The sequence below is a fragment of the Heteronotia binoei genome, chromosome 2, assembly GCF_032191835.1.
Source record: "Heteronotia binoei isolate CCM8104 ecotype False Entrance Well chromosome 2, APGP_CSIRO_Hbin_v1, whole genome shotgun sequence".
Lineage (NCBI taxonomy): Eukaryota > Metazoa > Chordata > Lepidosauria > Squamata > Gekkonidae > Heteronotia > Heteronotia binoei.
The window spans coordinates 13,926,267-13,940,192 of record NC_083224.1 but is presented as its reverse complement, the minus strand read 5'-3'; the positions used below and the strand labels follow the sequence as shown (position 1 = coordinate 13,940,192).

The 13,926-nt window shown below is 50.0% G+C and overlaps 1 protein-coding gene across 1 annotated transcript in view; it reads left to right on the top strand.

The window, feature by feature from the left end:
- LOC132565979 (uridine-cytidine kinase-like 1) overlaps window positions 1-13,926 on the top strand; it is a 70,950-nt gene that overhangs the window by 39,581 nt on the left and 17,443 nt on the right. The window contains exons 8-9 of the mRNA XM_060230601.1: window positions 6,257-6,276; window positions 13,596-13,694. Of these exons, the coding sequence (XP_060086584.1) occupies window positions 6,257-6,276; window positions 13,596-13,694 (119 nt within the window). The remainder of the gene's footprint in view (window positions 1-6,256; window positions 6,277-13,595; window positions 13,695-13,926) is intronic.

Genomic DNA, 13,926 nt, shown 5'->3' with positions numbered 1-13,926 from the left:
CCTGCTGAAAGCTCCAGGAGGATTGGCTACATCAGGGGGGTGTGGTCTAATATGCAAAGGCACTTCTGCTAGAATTCCACCCCTGGGCCACGCCTCTCTGATGTAGCCAGTCCTGGAGCTTGCAGGGCTTTTAGTACAGGGCCTGCTGAAAGCTCCAGGAGGATTGGCTACATCAGGGGTGTGTGGCCTAATATGCAAAGGCGCTTCTGCTAGAATTCCACCCCTGGGCCACGCCTCTCTGATGTAGCCAGTCCTGGAGCTTGCAGGGCTCTTAGTACAGGGCCTGCTGAAAGCTCCAGGAGGATTGGCTACATCAGGGGGGTGTGGCCTAATATGCAAAGGCGCTTCTGCTAGAATTCCACCCCTGGGCCACGCCTCTCTGATGTAGCCAATCCTGGAGCTTGCAGGGCTTTTAGTACAGGGCCTGCTGAAAGCTCCAGGAGGATTGGCTACATCAGGGGGTGTGTGGCCTAATATGCAAAGGAGCTCCTGTTAGAATTCCACCCCTGCTGGAATGTAAACTAAAGTTCAAGACCTGAGGCACTCATATACTGGAGACTCAACTCCGCATCTAGGCCGCAGGGGTTGATGGGAAAGAACCAGAGTCTTGCTTGTATACAAAGACACCTGTAATGTCAATAGGAATACGTGGGTTTCCCGTCTCCTTTCCAAATTCCGCCACAGCTGCTAAACCAATGAGAAACCTTGTGTTTCTCTTCCCTCCTGCTGCTGGCCGTTGAACCTCTCTGTCCAGCTTGCTGCTTCCTTTTACAAACGGCAGCTGATTTCCTTGGGGAGACGAGTTCTGTACCCAACGCCAGTGTTCTTTGCAGCAATGGAGGGCAGTAGAGAGTGGCACGCGGGACAGCGTTTGCACAAGGTCTCCATCTTATCCTCGGTTTAAGCCCTTTGCATACAATGGGGTGGTCTTGACCAATGAGCGTAAGAATACGGAATCATACTATGATAGAGGTTGAAGGGAATCCCCCCAAGGTCATCTAGTCCAACCCTCTGCGCAATGCAGGAAATTCACAAACACCTCCCCCTAAGTTCACCGGATCCGCATTGCTGTCAGATGCCCATCTAGCCTCTGTTTAAAAACCTCCAAGGAAGGAGAGCCCACCACCTCCCAAGGAGGAAGCCTGTTCCACTGAGGAACCGCTCTAACTGTCAGGAAGTTCTTCCTAATGTTGAACCGGAAACTCTTCTGATTTAACCTCAACCCATTGGTTCTGGTCCTACCTTCTGGGGTGACAGAAAACATTCTACACCATCCTCTATAGGACAGCCCTTCAAGGACTTGAAGGTGGTGATCATATCACCACTCAGCCACCTCCTCTCCAGGCTAAACATCCCCAGCTCCTTCAACCTTTCTTCATGGGACTCGGTCTCCAGACCCCTCACCATCTTCATCACCCTCCTCTGGACCCGTTTCAGCTTGTCTATATCCTTCTTAAAATGTGGTGCCCAAAACTGAGCACAGTGCTCCAGGTGAGGTCTTACCAGAGCAGAGTAAAGTGATACCATCACTTCACGTGATCCAGACACTATACTTCTGTTAATACAGACCACAATTGCACTTTGGGAGCTCAGTCCCTTTTGGTTTTGATTTGAATCAGGCCAGAATCAGAAAAATATTTCAGATTGCTTGGGCACTAGAATCACGTTGTGTCTGAAAGTGCCCCCGGTGCAGAGATCAAGAATGTATTTTTGATTCCTACCTTTGTAGCATGATCCAGACACTATACTTCTGTTAATACAGACCACAATTGCATTTTGGGAGCTCAGTCCCTTTTGGTTTTGATTTGAATCAGGCCAGAATCAGAAAAAATATTTCAGATTGCTTGGGCACTAGAATCACGTTCTGTCTGAAAGTGCCCCCGGTGCAGAGATCAAGAATGTATTTTTGATTCCTAGCTTTGTAGCATCATACTTTTAACTTTCGAACAACCAAAAGCCAGGGAAGATATTACAAGGGTAAATGTGAAGCAGAGGTCCAGCAGTGGCTATTAGCCACAGAGTATTGTTGGAATTCACTGTCCGGGGCAGTGATGCTCTGGGTTCTTGGTGCTTGGAGGGGCACAGTGGGAGGGCTTCTAGTGTCCTGGCCCCACTGATAGAGCTCCTGATGGCACCTGGGGTTTTTTTTGGCCACTGTGTGACACAGAGTGTTGGACTGAATGGGCCATTGGCCTGATCCAATATGGCTTCTCTTATGTTCTCCCACTTCCCCCCCCCCCCCCAGCCTGGTTCTAGAACCACAAAACAGTCCATATGGGTTAATGCCAGTCAGGAATAGGGCATTTGCAGGTTAAATCGGAGAGGAATTAAGCCCCCTTTTCCCAGCCAACCAGGGCTTTTTTGTAGCAGGAACTCCTTTGCATATTAGGCCACGCACCCCTGATGTAGCTAATCCTCCAAGAGCTTACAGGGCTCTTAATACAGGTCCTACTGTAAGCCCCTGGGGGATTGGCTACATCAGGGAGGATGTGGCCTAATATGCAAAGGAGTCCCTGCTCCAAAAAAAGACTTGCTGCCCACCAAGATCTCCTCATAGACAGCCCGCTGCTTCTATTCTCTTTGCAAATATGGGGTTAGGAACTCGATTCCTGCAGTGGGAAAAACGAACCAGTCGTTTAGGTTCTGGACTGTTACTCTTTTCTGCTGCCGCAGACAGACTAACACATCGACCCATCTTGATAGATCACTCGTTGAGCAGTAAGAGCTAGGGGGAAAGTGGGAGGGCTTCTAGCCCCACTTGTGGACCTAATGGCACTTGGAGGGTTTTTTGGCCACTGTGTGACACAGAGTGTTGGACTGGATGGGCCATTGGCCTGATCCAACATGGCTTCTCTTATGTTCTTATGTGGCACAGAGTGTTGGACTGGATGGGCCCTTGACCTGATCCAACATGGCTTCTTTTATGTTATGTCTGGGGGCAGCAATGCTCTGTATTCTTGGTCCTTGGAGGGGGCACAGTGGGAGGGCTTCTAGTGTCCTGTCCCCACTGGTGGACCTCCTGATGGCACCTGGTTGTTTTGGCCACTGTGAGACACAGAGTGTTGGACTGGATGGCCCATTGGCCTGATCCAACATGGCATCTCTTATGTTCTTATGAGGTGGGGGGGGGGGGCTTGCTTTCCAGGCCTTGTTTGGCGAAACAATTGAAAACTTCCAGTTTTATACTCGCAAGCCACCATATTTTAATCAACTATTGCCATTAAATTCTACAAACAATTTGTGACCTTTTGTGATTTCTTACAGTTCTGTCAGTCAAATTGTAAACCGTATCTATTCGTCCTTAATTACCTACAAGGTGAAAGAAGGAAAAGGAAAGGGAAAAAAATAGCAAGCGGAATAATTAGAAACAAGAAAAAAGAAAAATATAAGGGGGAAATTTTTTTAGTCTGTCATACTGGCTTATTTACTACCAAAAGCTAGGATAACTTCACAATGCCACCATGTAACTATCTATATGGATAAAAGTAAGTTCCGAGCTTAAACATAAAGAGCACATCTCTGAAGTTATAAAGCACAACAATTGAGAACTTCCAAGGGATTGGAGCCGATTGAACCAAAGAGACCTTTTTGAACCCGCTATGGAAACCCTTCAAAGTTGAGCCCGCCACATGCTAGAAATAGATCCCTTCCGGGTGTCTCTGGGACGTCTTTCCCCACCCCTCGCAAGCCTTGATGGTTTCAAGACACCCTCAAAATAGCTGAGCTCCTAGCCTGGCTTTGACAAGACCAGGCCTCATTCGAGGCAGCCTCTGTCTCCCGTTTGAAATGCCTTGGCTGGTATCTTGCTTTTGCACCTCCCATCTGCTTCCTGTCAGATTTTTTTTTATTATTATTAAAAAAAAAATCGGTGACATTTTGTCATACCTTTTTAAAGAGACTTCACCCTCTTTTTTTTCTTGCTTTCTCTTTGAAGCGTTTGGTTCACTGGGGGGAGAGGGGAGGAGGAGGGAAGAGCGAAATCGGGTTTGCAAAAGTGAGACTTTTGGAAACCAAAGAAAGGCGAGGACAGAATTTTCCACTGCTGGTCAACGTTAACAGGAAGCCTCATGTGGCTGCGATAGCTGGGGGGGAGGGGGTCGGGGGCCAGAGGACCGGAAGCGAAGACAGCAAGAAAGAGGTTCTGTCCACAATTGTGAAAGGGCGGTTTTCATTTCATTTTCAGAATGGTTGGTTTCCTCCCTCCTCCCGAGTGACGAAGGTTTCAGGCAGCTCGCAGAAACTTTTGTGGTTACGGGTTTTCAAAAGCTTTCGCCTCAGGAAATCTGCCTATAAATGACCAGGCTGTTCTGCCATTTAGAGAGCTCTGGAGCCTTGAAGAGGCTTTATCCAGGGATGGCTTTCAAAGGAGGACTGGACGCATTTGTGGGGCTTCTAGCCGCGGTGACTGAGGGGAACCTGCGCAGCGAGAGGCAGTCAACCTCTGAATCCTTGAGGCAGGAGGCAACATCAGGGGAAGGCCTAGCTCTCTATGCGCCAACATTGGCTTTCCAGAGGGACAGGTTGGGCGATGTGTAAGAAAGGATGCTGGACTAGATGAACCACTAGTCTGATCCAGCAGGGCTCTTCTGATGTTCTTAAGAAGGCCTCAGCTTCTATGCCCTGTTGTTGGCCCTCCAGGGGACCTAGTTGGCCACTGTGTGAGACAGGAGGCTGGACTAGATGGACCCTCACTGGTCTGATCCAGCAGGGCTCTTCTGATGTTCTTATGAAGGCCTCAGCCTCTCTGCCTTGCTGTTGGCCCTCCAGAGGAACTGACTGGCCATTGTGTGAGGCAGGATGCTGGACTAGATGGACCCTCACTGGCCTGATCCAGGAGGGCTCTTCTGACGTTCTTATGAAGGCCTCAGCCTCTGCCCTGTTGTAGGCCCTTCAGAGGAACTGGTTGGCCACTGTGTGAGACAGGATGCTGGACTAGATGGACCCTCACTGGTCTGATCCAGCAGAGCTCTTCTGATGTTCTTATGAAGGCCTCAGCCTCTCTGCCCTGCTGTTGGCCCTCCAGAGGAACTGACTGGCCATTGTGTGAGGCAGGATGCTGGACTAGATGGACCCTCACTGGCCTGATCCAGGAGGGCTCTTCTGTTGTTCTTATGAAGGCCTCAGCCTCTGCCCTGTTGTTGGCCCTCCAGAGGAACTGGTTGGCCGCTGAATGAGACAGGATGCTGGACTAGATGGACCCCTGGCCTGATCCAGCAGAGCTCTTCTATCTGACGAGGGGAAATTGCGTAAGATAATTTCTTCCCTCGCTGCAAATGAGAATTCTCTGTTCTGAGCAACTTTTCATAGCCCTCGCAGAGGCTGATAGAAAGTATTTTGCTCAAGACAGACTTCCTAGGAGGAGAGAAGAAAGGCGACAGCTCCAGATAACATTACCGAGGGAAGTGAGACATACCCAAGTGGCTTGTAGTAATACCCACGAGACAGTGAATTTCCCCCATCTCCTGTTGATTTTACTGGGGTTGTGCAGACCTGTGCCCATGTGTTATTTAGGAAAAGGGAGGGGGGAAATTGCCATCTGAATATCCCACCACCGGGGCTTGTTTTGTAGCAGGAACTCCTTTGCATATTAGGCCACACCCTCCCTGATGTAGCCAATCCTCCTGGAGTTTACAGTAGGCCCTGTACTCACAGCCCTGTAAGCTCTTGGAGGATTGGCTACATCAGGGTGTGTGTGGCCCAAGGATGGAATTCTAGCAGAAGCTCCTTTGCATATTAGGCCACACCTCCCTGATGTAGCCAATCCTCTTGGAGCTTACAGTAGGCCCTGTACTCACAGCCCTGTAAGCTCTTGGAGGATTGGCTACATCAGGGGCGTGTGGCCTAATATGCAAAGGAGTTCCTGCTACAAAAATAAGCCCTCCCCACCATTAGGGGTTGCCCAGCCTTCAGGTGGGGCCTGGAGATCTCTCGGGATTACAACTGTCACCTGGCAACAGTGAAGTCATTCCCAGTTTCTGCTCCCAAATTTCCAGGACTTTCCCAATCTGGAACTGTCAACCCTAGCGAGGTTCTAAAGTTCTCGGGCCACCTGTGGGATAGCCCCTCTCTTATAATTGTGCTCCAGGGTGCCTGTCTTTCTTCCTCTGTGTAACAAAACACATTTCATGTTCTGTTTTTTTTATTTCGATTTTTTTTCTCCCCCCTCCCCTCCTTGGATGCCTTTGTGTGGGTGTCTGTTTCCTGCCTGGCCTCATCCCCGACCGAACCCCCCACCCCGTCCCCATCCGGCGAACAGAGGAAGCTACGCTGGGATATGTGAGGAGAAACGGCGATCCCTTTTGGTTTGGCTTGCCTACTAAATCGTGTGAGCTTTTGCCAGGTGGCCGGCCTCCGGGTCGGGCCTCGAGATAGAAGTTCAGGCCTTTCTTTGTAACAGGAACTCCTTTGCATATTAGGCCACGCCTCTCTGATGTAGCCAATCCTCCGTGAGCTTACAGTAGGCCCTGCAATAAGAGCCCTGTAAACTCTTGGAGGATTGGCTATAGAAGAGGGGTGTGGCCTAATATGCAAAGGAGTTCCTGCTACGAAAAAAAAGACCTGCAGGAGGTTATAAGATTATGTGTGGGGTGGGGAGAGTTGACCAAGAGAACTTCTTCTTCCTCTCCCAATATACTAGAACTCGAGAATATTATATGAAGCTGATGGGCAGTTGGTTCAGGGTGGACAAAAGGAAATACCACTTTACACAGAGAGTGCGTAAAAAGTGGAATTCTCTGCCAGAGGATCTTGTGATGGCCACAGGAAAAAGCAGCTTTAAAAGGGGATTAGATAGATTCATGGAGGATGTCTATAAATGGCTATTAGCCATGGGGCCTAAGAAGAACGTCCACATTTAAAGGCACTGATCCTCTGAATTCCAGAGCCAGGAGGCAACATCAGGGGAAGGCCTCAGCTTCTGTGCCCTGTTGCTGGCCCTCCAGAGGAACTGGATGGCCACTGTGTGAGATGGAATACTGGACTAGAATCATAGAGTTGGAAGGGTCATTTAGTCCAACCCCCCCTGTAGAATGCAGGCAATTCACAAGTTCCTCCCTCCCAGACCCCCAGGGACCCCTGTCCCATGTCCGGAAGATGGCAAAAAGCTTCCAGGATCCCTGGCCAAGTTGGCCTGGAGAAAAATTGCTGACTGTAGCATTTCCTTGGGCGTGTAAGAAAGGGCCCTGAGATCGAAGCACTGATGCAGCCCTTCTTGCCCTCCTTCTCACGATCTGCCTAAGTTCACAGAATCAGCTGTCTTGGGCGTGACGTTCTCGTGTTCTTAACACTGCTTGAGTCCGAACACCAGAAGCTAGAAGGGACTTTCTCTGCCTGAAGGGGGTCTTCATTCTCCATTCTCTTGAGGGGTGGGGGGCGGAGCCCCAGCGAACAAGACGCTTCCAAGCTAGCAGGATGAGACCATCTTTTACCTGTCTCCAGGCCAACATGGGGCACCTTTCTCACCTCTAAGAAAGGGGTACGGATGGATTATTGAAAAAGAGGAAGACGAAATGCAGCATCCCTGTCTGGACCCTTTTTGGGGAGAGGGGGGGATCCTTGAAAATCTGGTTTATACATTAGAAACCTCCCAAGGCAGAGCAACCCCTTTGCCTTCACCGTGGGGAGGGGACCCAGTGTGGGGTAGCAATCAGTGCCAAGAGAGTGTTCAGGAGAACCAGGTTCGAATCCCTGCTCTGTCACCGAAGCTTGCTGAGCGAGCTTGGGCCAGTCCCGCAGCCTAACCTGCCTCACAGGGTTGTCGTGCAAGTAAGACGGAGGAGAGGAGAACGACCTTCCCAGGCTGGAGAAAGGCCAGGCTGAAACGGAGCAAACAAAGATACAAGAAGACCAATTTCCCACTCGCCTTAAGCCGCCCTCACGCTCCTCTTCTCTGTCGGATTTCACTACCTGCTCCGGGACCGCAACTCGCTCTGCCTCTTTTTTTTTTTTTTTTTTTTTACGTTTAACCATGTTTATTACACCCAAGTGCAGACACGAATACAGCAAGAAAAAACACAAATACTTACAAATACATACAATACATATACATACACATTCCATACATCCTGCAGCTACCTCCAAACTCCCTCCACCCCGCAAACATACTCCCAAACATCCCGGGTACGAACAGAGATTTATTTATAATGTTTCTATTATTCCAATATTAGTCCTTTACTTTTTACCCAACAGTATATTGGTTCCCAGGTCTCTTTACATTTTTGTAAGTTGCCTTCACGTAATCTTGTAGTCATTAAATCCGACTCCACAGCTTCCATAAGTTTAACAATAAATTCTTCCCTAGAAGGAATTTGAGGCGTCTTCCAGTATTTAGCAAATAATATTCTTGCAACAGTAACAATATACATTAGTACCTTAATCGTTTTTGGTGGGAAATTCTCTCTACAGACATTCAGAAGAAATAGTTCTGGAGAATGGTGTAACTTAATTTTTAAAATTTTTTGGGTCCAAATATTAATTGACACCCAGTATTTTTTAGCAAACTCACAATTCCACCAGATATGGAACAATGATCCTTTAGTCTTTTTACATTTCCAACATTTGTTGGAGTAGTTGGGATATATTTTCGCTAGGCGGTCAGGTGTTAAGTACCAACGGTAAATCATTTTGTATAAATTTTCCTTGAACAGAGCCGATGTAGTTAATTTTACATTTCTGCCTCTTTCGCGCAGCAAACAGGATCCTCTTAAAACCAGTTTCTCTTCGCCGCACGGAAAAGGCGAAGCGAGTTGCAGCCCTGGGGCAAACAGTGTGAAATCCGACGGAAGCCCCGCGGAGAAGAGGAGCGGCATAAGGCGAGGGGGAAATCGGTTGAAGTCTCCAAGCCTGCAGGCCGTGCTCTGCTTCGTTGTGGCTGCTGGCATAGCAGAACGGAAATCTCCTGCCCTCGCTCAAATGCCAACCGAGAAACAGCGTCGGCCTCTGAATCACGCGCTGTGTCTCCCACGCAGCTACAGCCCCGTAGCCAGGGCTTTTTATTGTAGCAGGAATTCCTTTGCCTATTAGGGCACAGCCCTCTGATGTAGCCAATCCTCCAAGTGCTTACAGGGCTCTTACCGCCGTGCCTACTGTAAGCTCCAGGGGGATTGGCTACGTCAGGGAGGTGTGGCCTAACATGCAAATGAATTCCTGCTACCAAAAAAAAGAGACCTGCCCGGAGCTATTTGGTGTGAGCGAATTTTAGGTCTACTGAGTTTAGGTCAAAGAGGGCAGAATCCAGCAGGCGCACCCGGCGCAATCCAATCAGGGCTTCCGGTTCTGCGCAGTCCCCGGATGAGATGGGGGCAGAAATAGGCAGAAACTGCCATCAAGTGGCGGCTGGCTCATGATCAACCCCGCAGGGATTTCAAGGCAAGAAGATATTGGATTTATATCCCACCCTCCACTCTGAAGAGTCTCAGAGCGGCTCCCTTCCTCCCCCACAACAGACACCCTGTGAGGTGGGTGGGGCTGAGAGGGCTCTCCCAGCAGCTGCCCTTTCAAGGACAGAGAGTGGCCTACAATCTCCTTTCCCTTCCTCCCCCACAACAGACACCCTGTGAGGTGGGTGGGGCTGAGAGGGCTCTCACAGCAGCTGCCCTTTCAAGGACAGTCTCAGTGCAGCTTACAATCTCCTTTCCCTTCATTCCCCACAACAGACACCCTGTGAGGTAGGTTTGGTTGAGAAAGCTCTCCCAGAAGCTGCCCTTTCATGGACAACCTCTGCGAGAGCTATGGCTGGCCCAAGGCCATTCCAGCAGTTGCAAGTGGAGGAGCGGGGAATCAAACCTGGTTCTCCCAGATAAGAGTCTGCCCTTTCCTGGACAACCTCTGCGAGAGCTATGGCTGACCCAAGGCCATTCCAGCAGCTGCAAGTGGAGGAGCGGGGAATCAAACCTGGTTTTCCCAAATAAGAGTCTGCCCTTTCCTGGACAACCTCTGCGAGAGCTATGGCTGACCCAAGGCCATTCCAGCAGCTGCAAGTGGAAGAGCGGGGAATCAAACCTGGTTCTCCCAGATAAGAGTCTGCCCTTTCCTGGACAACCTCTGTGAGAGCTATGGCTGACCCAAGGCCATTCCAGCAGCTGCAAGTGGAAGAGCGGGGAATCAAACCTGGTTCTCCCAGATAAGAGTCTGCCCTTTCATGGACAACCTCTGCGATAGCTATGGCTGACCCAAGGCCATTCCAGCAGCTGCAAGTGGAAGAGTGGGGAATCAAACCTGGTTCTCCCAGATAAGAGTCTGCCCTTTCATGGACAACCTCTGCGAGAGCTATGGCTGACCCAAGGCCATTCCAGCAGCTGCAAGTGGAGGAGCGGGGAATCAAACCCGGTTCTCCCAGATAAGAGTCCGTGCACTTAACCACTACACCAAGTGGAGCAGAGGTGGTTTCCCGTTGCCTGCCCCTGCGTAGCAATCCCAGACTTCCTGGATGGTCTCCCATCCAAGTACTGAGCCTGCTTAGCTTCCAAAACTTGGAGCCACAGAGATTGCAATCAGGAAACGACAAGGAAATACCCTCGGTGTACAAAACAATATCGAAATGTTATTCAAGCGATTCCCTTTTTCTTTTTTTTGCAATGCAATATTACAACGGAAAGGAAAGGTCCCCTGTGCGAGCACCAGTCGTTTCCGACTCTGGGGTGAGGTTGCTTTCACAACGTTTTCACGGCAGACTTTTTTAACGGGGTGGTTTGCCGTTGCCTTCCCCAGTCCTCTACGCTTTTCCCCTAGCAAGCTGGGGACTCATTTGACCGACCTCGGAAGGATGGAAGGCTGAGTCAACCTCAGGCCAGCTACCTGAATCCAGCTTCTGCCGGGATCGAACTCAGGTCGTGAGCAGAGAGTTCAGACCACAGTACTCGCAGTACTGCTGTTTTACCACTCTGTGCCACGGGGCCGCTGTAATATATTACAATGACTACAGTACAAATTTACAAAACGGCAAAAATACCGTCCTGAGCGCAGAACTCCGCTACTGTCCATAGAAGAATTTATGCAGTATTCCCTCAGAGTCCAACAATGATACCAGATACCATTTTTGCCTATAGGTGCAGTAGTTTGGCGGTCCAATCTCGTTTCGGAGCTAGATCATCCTCCTTCTGGGACCATCCTTTTTTGCCTATAGGTGCAGTAGTTTGGCGGTGCCTTAATGCATTCCAATCTGCTGCGTTCCAGGCTTTCTCGAATGTCTTTTCCTATTGTGGAACGCCGCTGCCATTTTCCCATCTGCCAGCTATTAGTCGCCTAACGAAAACCGAGATTGGACCACTGTTGTATTGCAGTCATTGTAATATTGTATCGTAAAAAAGGAATCACTTTAATAATATTTTTATATTGTTTTGTACGCAGGGAGTATTTTCTTGTCGTTTCCTGGTTTCCAAAACTGGCTGGTTTTGCCAAGATCAGACTGGGGTGGACCATTCACATCAGGGCGGATGAGCGGTGGCGATTTGCCCTTGCCTGGCTCTGCGTAGCAACCCTGAACTTCCTTGGTGGTCTCCCACCCGGGCTGGCCGTGCTTAGCTTCCAAGATCTGACAAGATCAGGCTAGCCTGGGATATCCAGGTCAGATAAGATAAGATTTTTTTAAAAAAAGGTATAGATAGTCCCCTGTGCAAGCACCAGCCGTTTCCGACTCTGGAGCGACGTTGCATCACGTTTTCACGGCAGACTTTTGACGGGGTGGTTTGCCATTGCCTTCCCCAGTCCTCTACACTTTCCCCCCAGCGAGCTGGGGACTCATTTGACCGACCTTGGAAGGATGGAAGGCTGAGTCAACCTCAAGCCGGCGACCTGAACCCAGCTTCCGCCGGGATCAAACTCAGGTCTTGAGCAGAGAGTTCAGACCGCAGTACTGCAGCTTTACCACTCTGCACCACGGGGCTCTTAAGATAAGATAGCAAAATTCAATTGGGGGTCCCACCTTCCCAGACCTCGCCCTGACTTCTCCACCCTGTGTATAGAATCACAGCGCTGCAGAAGGGTTTCCATGCAAGTCTTATTAGATGCAGGGATATGTGTATATAATATTCAGAGAGAGCTAGCTGCATTTCTAGAGTCTGATGGTCAAGGCTTTTTTTCGTAGCAGGGACTTATTTGCATATTAGGCCACACCTCCTTGATGCAGCCAATCATCCAAGAGCTTACAGTAGGCCCTGTAAGCTCTTGGAGGATTGGCTGCATAGGAGGGGGGTGGCCTAATATGCAAAGGAGTTCCTGCTTCGAAAAAAAGCCCTACTGACAGCCAATGGGGGAGCAGCATTGAGGGAGGGGAGTGTGACAGACAGGCGACAGAACAAACCAGCTTGTAGAGTTTCTGAGACCCGGATCCGGCTCAGTCACTCTTCCATAAGCGTAGGTCTTTCAAGCAAGGCTATGTGAGTTCCTGGCTAATCCACATTATTTTGATCTGCTTGTGTTCTCTCTCTCTCTCTCTCTCTCTCTTTTTTAGTGTGCGTATGTGTTTTTAACCACAGGCATAGCATACTAAGCTGGCTTTTGTCTTATTAACATTCCCCGTTTGCTCATCCCCTCGGCGTTTTCTTGCACGTGTGATTCGGGCCGCAGCGAAAAGTCTCTTCGAAGCTCTCCCTCCGTCCCAACCAACCACACAGAAACCTGACAAGGGAAGGTCTGGGCAGTTTTTATTTTTAACAAAACGCGTCATCGAGACGTGACTCATCCCCAAACTTTGTGGCCGTCAACTTTAGCCAGGCTAGGGAGGCCGTGCATGCGGGGGGGGGGCGGCCTGCCCTCTTTTATCTGAAGCCGTGAGCAGTGACGAAAACTACCCCGCCACAGATTTTGTTAGCCTTTCAGATGCTGCTGGAGTCTTGCTCTTTTCTACGGCTACAGACTTGACAACCCAGCTTGATCTGTCCTTTTTCAGAAAGAGATGTCTTCTGTCACACACACACCCCCCCCTCCAAGCCTGCCCCACTAGCTTTGAAGGATGGGCTCTAGGGCATTGGATTAGAGAGCCAGTTTGGTGTAGTGGTTAAGGGCGCAGACTCTTATCTGGGAGAACCGGGCTTGATTCCCCCCTCCTCCACTTGCACCTGCTGGAATGGCCTTGGGTCAGCCATAGCTCTGGCAGAGTTTGTCCTTGAAAGGGCAGCTTCTGTCAGAGCTCTCTTAGCCCCACCTTCCTCACAGGGTGTCTGTTGTGGGGGAAGGAGATGAAGGAGATTGTAAGCCGCTCTGAGTCTCTGATTCAGAGAGAAGGGCGGGGTATAAATCTGCAGTCGTCTCCTCCTCCTCACAGCCGAGATAGCACTACAGGTTATGAGCCACAGCCGCTGTGCAGGGGAGGCTATGGTGTTCTATCCTGCTTGCTCCCCTCTCCAAGCCCCGCCCTTCCCAAGCCCCGCCCTCTCCAGGCTCCACCCCCCCCCCAATCTCCAGGGAATCCTGATTTGGTGTGAGTTCGCCCGTCAAATGTTTTGAATATGATCAAAGGTCTGTGTGGTTTGTTTGGATGAGAAATCCACCCCACTGCCCCTGGGGGATCTTTGGTTTCTTTTCCTCGGTTGTGGGGGGTGGGGGAATGGCAGGGTCTCGATGAACTCTTAACCCAGGTTTGCTCTCCTGTTTCCCAGGGCTGCCTTGGCCTCTGCCCACCAGTGCCATCCCCTCCCCAAGACCCTCAGCGTGCTGAAGAACACCCCCCAGGTCAGGGGCATGCACACAATCATCAGGTGAGTTCCCCACTCCACAGCACTGTTGGGGGGGGGAGACCAGTGGCTTTATCAGCTCCCTGGTCCCCTGTCTTTTCAGCACTTGGAGCTGGGAGATAATTCTGTTATTAAATCATTTTTAACAGGCATTTTAACGACAGTGAGGCTGCGATCGCACATGCTAAGTAATGCAGATTCAATGCACTTTCCAGCTGGATTTTACTGTGCAAACTGGCAAAATCCAGTTTGAAAG